The sequence below is a fragment of the Chelonoidis abingdonii genome, chromosome 8 (genome assembly GCF_003597395.2).
Source record: "Chelonoidis abingdonii isolate Lonesome George chromosome 8, CheloAbing_2.0, whole genome shotgun sequence".
NCBI lineage: Eukaryota > Metazoa > Chordata > Testudines > Testudinidae > Chelonoidis > Chelonoidis abingdonii.
Genome location: NC_133776.1, coordinates 44107207 through 44111540, shown reverse-complemented (window position 1 = coordinate 44111540; position 4334 = coordinate 44107207). Strand labels below are relative to the sequence as shown.

General features: G+C 38.4%; 1 protein-coding gene across 1 annotated transcript; it reads left to right on the top strand.

Moving 5' to 3' along the window:
* Positions 1-645: 645 nt before the first annotated feature.
* Positions 646-1569, top strand: LOC116830735 (G-protein coupled receptor 55-like). Its single transcript, XM_032790370.1, has one exon. The coding sequence runs from the start codon at positions 646-648 to the stop codon at positions 1567-1569; it is 924 nt and encodes a 307-aa protein (XP_032646261.1).
* The last annotated feature ends 2765 nt before the right edge of the window (positions 1570-4334 follow it).

Sequence of the window (4334 nt, the reverse complement as noted above, 5' to 3'; positions counted from 1 at the left end):
AAGCCTGAAAGCCCTGGTGTCCTCACCCTGTGGCTGCCCCAGAGCCATAGCTCCCTCAGATAAGACATTCAACATCAATTCTAATTGTTCAACTTGATCATTAAGGATCCCGAGTTTGTTTTTTTTTCCATAAAAAAATACTTGCTTACTCTTCTGTCACTGCTGTGCAAAGCATTGTCTACAGCACCTCAGAGGCTTCAAAAAAATTGATATTGAGTAAGATTTTCATAAGCTCTCAAGTGATTTAGGGGCTTATGTCCCACTGATCTTGAATGAGACTTGGCCAAGATTTTCAAGAGCAACTAGTGATTTAGTGGTTTTGATGCCCAAGTTAAGACACTTTAAAAGGGCATAATTTTCAGAAAGTGCTCAGTACCCATGTTCTGAAAAATCAGGCCCCTATATGGTATCTCATGCTGACCACGCATAATTAAAACAGAATGAAGTTAAAATTAATAGTGACTTTTGAAAATCATGGTCAAGTGTCATTCAAAGTCAATGGGATATAGGGGCCTAAGTTACTTAGGCACTTTTGAAAATGGGACTTAAATGCTTTAGAAAATTGTATTCACTATTTTATATTATTTATTTGGAATCTGAGAATCTAGTGGTTTTAACTTGCTGTGTGTGTGTTTTAGAGGACAAATGGATGACAACAGCTTCAGCAAGGAGTGCTCCTTTGACCGTATTGATACTATAATGAAGTCTCTTCAGCTCGTGATCTCCATACCTACCTTCATTGTTGGTTTGATTCTGAATTTGATAGCCCTCTGGGTGTTCTACTCTTGGAAGAAACAGACAGAGTCATCAATCTACATGATAAACCTTGCTCTTGCGGATCTGCTTCTTCTTTTCTCACTTCCTTTCAAGATGTACTATTCCAGAAAAGAGCAGCAGAGGCTCTTATGCAAATTTATAGAGGCTCTCTACTTCGTCAATATGTATGGGAGTATTTTCATCATTGTCTGTATTAGCTTGGACAGATATATTGCTATAAGGCACCCACTCAAAGCCAGAGCTTTCCGATCCCCCAAACAGGCAATCGTGGTATGCTGTTGCATTTGGGTTATAGTGTGGCTTAGCAGCATCCCTATCTATGACTTCCACAACAATGACAAAGTCAAGTGCTTCCACAATATGTCAGAACAGGCATGGGATATTCCCATCATCCTTTCTGTTGAAATCTTTGGATTCGTCATCCCTTTGACTCTGATGGTTTATTGCTCTGTTCAGATCATCCAGACTCTTTGGAGGCGTAAAAACCAGGGACAGAGATGGGCTGAGCAAGCTGCCTCTATATGGATCATTTTAGCCAACCTCATGGTATTCGTTGTCTCCTTTACACCGTTCCATCTTGGGATCTTTCTGCAGTTCCTGGTAAGACAGCACATCATTGTGAACTGCACTGTGAAACAAAGCATTAGTCTTTTCATACAGGTGGCAATGTGTTTAGCTAATGTCAACTGCTGCCTGGATGCCATCTGTTACTACTTTGCCACAGAAGAATTTCGCAAGAAATCTATTTCTGCCACTCCAACTAGTGCTTTGATTGAACTGCTTAAACTATAGCAGAAATATCTTGCCCAAGTGAAAGAATCTATGTTGTCTAATGCTAATTTAAAACATTCATTCATTCCAAATCCAGTCTCAGTGACAAACAGAAATTGTTTGTTAGGGATAGGCCAAAAGTGAAACGAATTATTCAAAAGTCTTCTCCAACTATGAAGGTTATTGTGAACACAAATTAGGTATCCATTTTGAGTGTGCAATTGTATACTTGGCTTTTTTTGAACCTTAAAATCCAAGCAGAGTTTCATTTAGATCTCTCCCCCACTGCTTCAGACAGTTTTCAGAACATGCAGCTGGACATACTGTGGTTTGGGGTTTGTGAATTTCTCATTATCGCAATTTTTTGACATCCATGTGAAAAAAACAGAATAGTGCACTCAGTGAAACATCATATAAAAGGAATTGTGGGTAATCAAAATGTATTTACATGTAAGACAAAGATATACAGTACAATACAAACACGACATTTGCTGCCTGCCTTCACATTGCTTAACTTTGATAAGGGTTTCACAGTGACATGATTCATGCTGCAATAGTAAAAGTACTTTCAATGTTTCAGTTATGAAATCTGTTTTTCATGTTCATCATAACACTTTGCTCTGCTTGAGTCTTCACATAACAAAGTCCTGGAGTAATTCTGTTTTTATAAATGTTGTGGGAGGAAAAGATTTCTCTATACACCAACGTCCTTCTCTAGAAAAATAATATTTTATAGGCAGTTTATTTATGCTGTCTGTCTGTCTGTACATGCATATATTTACAACTGTACCAGATACATATATGTTTGATTTATAACTTGTGAGCCACAATTAGGGGATAACCAAAATAAGGTCAATAAAAAAAGAGCTATATTGTTATAGTTAATATTAGGACAAGCAGATGGGCTCCTCCAAAATGGCAGATCCCTGAAACATCCTAGCCGCCTCAGTGCTGCTGGCTACAGCTTTCAGAAACTATACTCAGTGAGGCACAATTTCTTTCTATCTCTTTCATGTTACTTAAGAAATTGTCAGTTAATTATGTATGTTGGGAATGAGGTGCTATATTATTTTTTTTAAAGACACGTCTTTCTTTTAACTATAGTATTTGAAAACCATATGCCCTTTGAATTTCTTGGGCTGACTGCTGTGCTGTGACACTAGCAAGCCCATTTGCATCCATCACACTGAACTGCTACTATAGATTACCACATGGGACAGTCTGAAAACAGTTACAAGCAATCAGTCAGAGATTGAGTGCTCTCCAGGAAGAAGTGTGTCAGATTCACAACTATAGCAATACGGCACAATTGAATCACTAGAAACAAACGCCTAAGGAGTCAAGGAGAGGCCACCAACCCCCTCAAATCTCAGATAATTAGAAAAAAATACTAACCATAATATATATTTCATCATAATCTTTTTCACCCTCCTCCCTTATTTCCTCAGAATTTCTGTGATTTCCATCATTCCTCTCTTCAGCTAGACAGCCAGTGAGCTGACACTTTATATTGCAGTTCATACGATTTATGACTCTTTAAAAAAAAACAACCATGCCTTAAAAGCTACAAAGGACTATATTTGATCATTTTTTTAAAAAAAGGGTTTCTTTCTTTTTGAAAATTACATTGAGAATCAAATACATGAAAGTTCATTTATTTTTCTGCTTTAAGAAGATCCTTCCCATGCTGCTGTTAATGTACATAGCAGATATACTGGATGGTCTTTGTCAGTGGCTCTGTTGTAACTAGGAGCAGCAATGCTGAAGGAACCCACTGTCTAAGCCTAAGAAATCCTCAGGCAGACTGGCAGGACACACTGTGACTACCCTTCTCCTTCCCCCACCCCCAGCCCGAGCCACTGGTCAGAGTCACTGTATCTGAAGTCAGGGCCATTGCAGAAAAGTCCTGCTCATTAGTTGATTTATCACTAATTATCGGGGGGGGGGGGGGGGAGAAGCTTTTAGGCTTAAAAAAGATAGGTGCAGAGACCCAGCAGGCAAATATTTGGTGGCTGCTACAGACACAGAGAGGCTAATTGCCTGAGCCTATTAACACCAGATAGCCTCACCAGTGGCCAGAGCCCAGAGTCCAGGTTACCTTCTGTTCCTCAGAAGCAGATGGAAGCATGCAGAACGCAGGAGTCCATAACCAAAGATGCAGATGGGCACTCCTTGATGTAGAGTTCTGTACTAGGGTTCCAGCTCCAAAGAGAACTAATTTAATTTTTAAAATGAAGGAAATTGTGGTCTGCCTCTGATTAATTATGTCAAAATGGCTTCATGGAGTTCCTTGTTTATTGTGCTTAAAGTTTATTGTGTTTAAAGTTCTGAAAATCTAATTTGCCCAGGTTAAAAGTAAAAAATATAGTTTTTCTAAAGTGCCTGCTCAACAAACTTGGAGCAGGATTTGAAAGTCAAGCTGGGTTATTCCTTCTTATTCATCATCATCAGTAATAATGATTTTGCTGGTTAATGATCATTTTGTTATTGTCATATCAATTATATGTGCAAATGAAAGTAGAAGGTAGCCTGGACTTAATTAAAATTTCTAGTGATGATGCAGGAGGAGGAAAAGAATCCTACTCATCTCTCCTACAGCTGTGTTGGCTCTGCAGGGCTAACAGAAGTTAAAGATGGTCAAATATTTTTACTGCTAACGTAATCAACTCTATTCAGCATGAAGGTATCATTTTTATTTCATTGCTTTTTAGAGCTGAACTGTGCATCAAAAGAAACAAAACTGAGATCTGTCTTTCACTATAGCTAAGCTTTCCATTTTTTAAAAA

What these genes read in the sequence shown, in the direction of transcription:
- LOC116830735 (XM_032790370.1), top strand. Translation starts at nt 646, where the DNA reads ATGGATGACAACAGCTTCAGCAAGGAGTGCTCCTTTGACCGTATTGAT.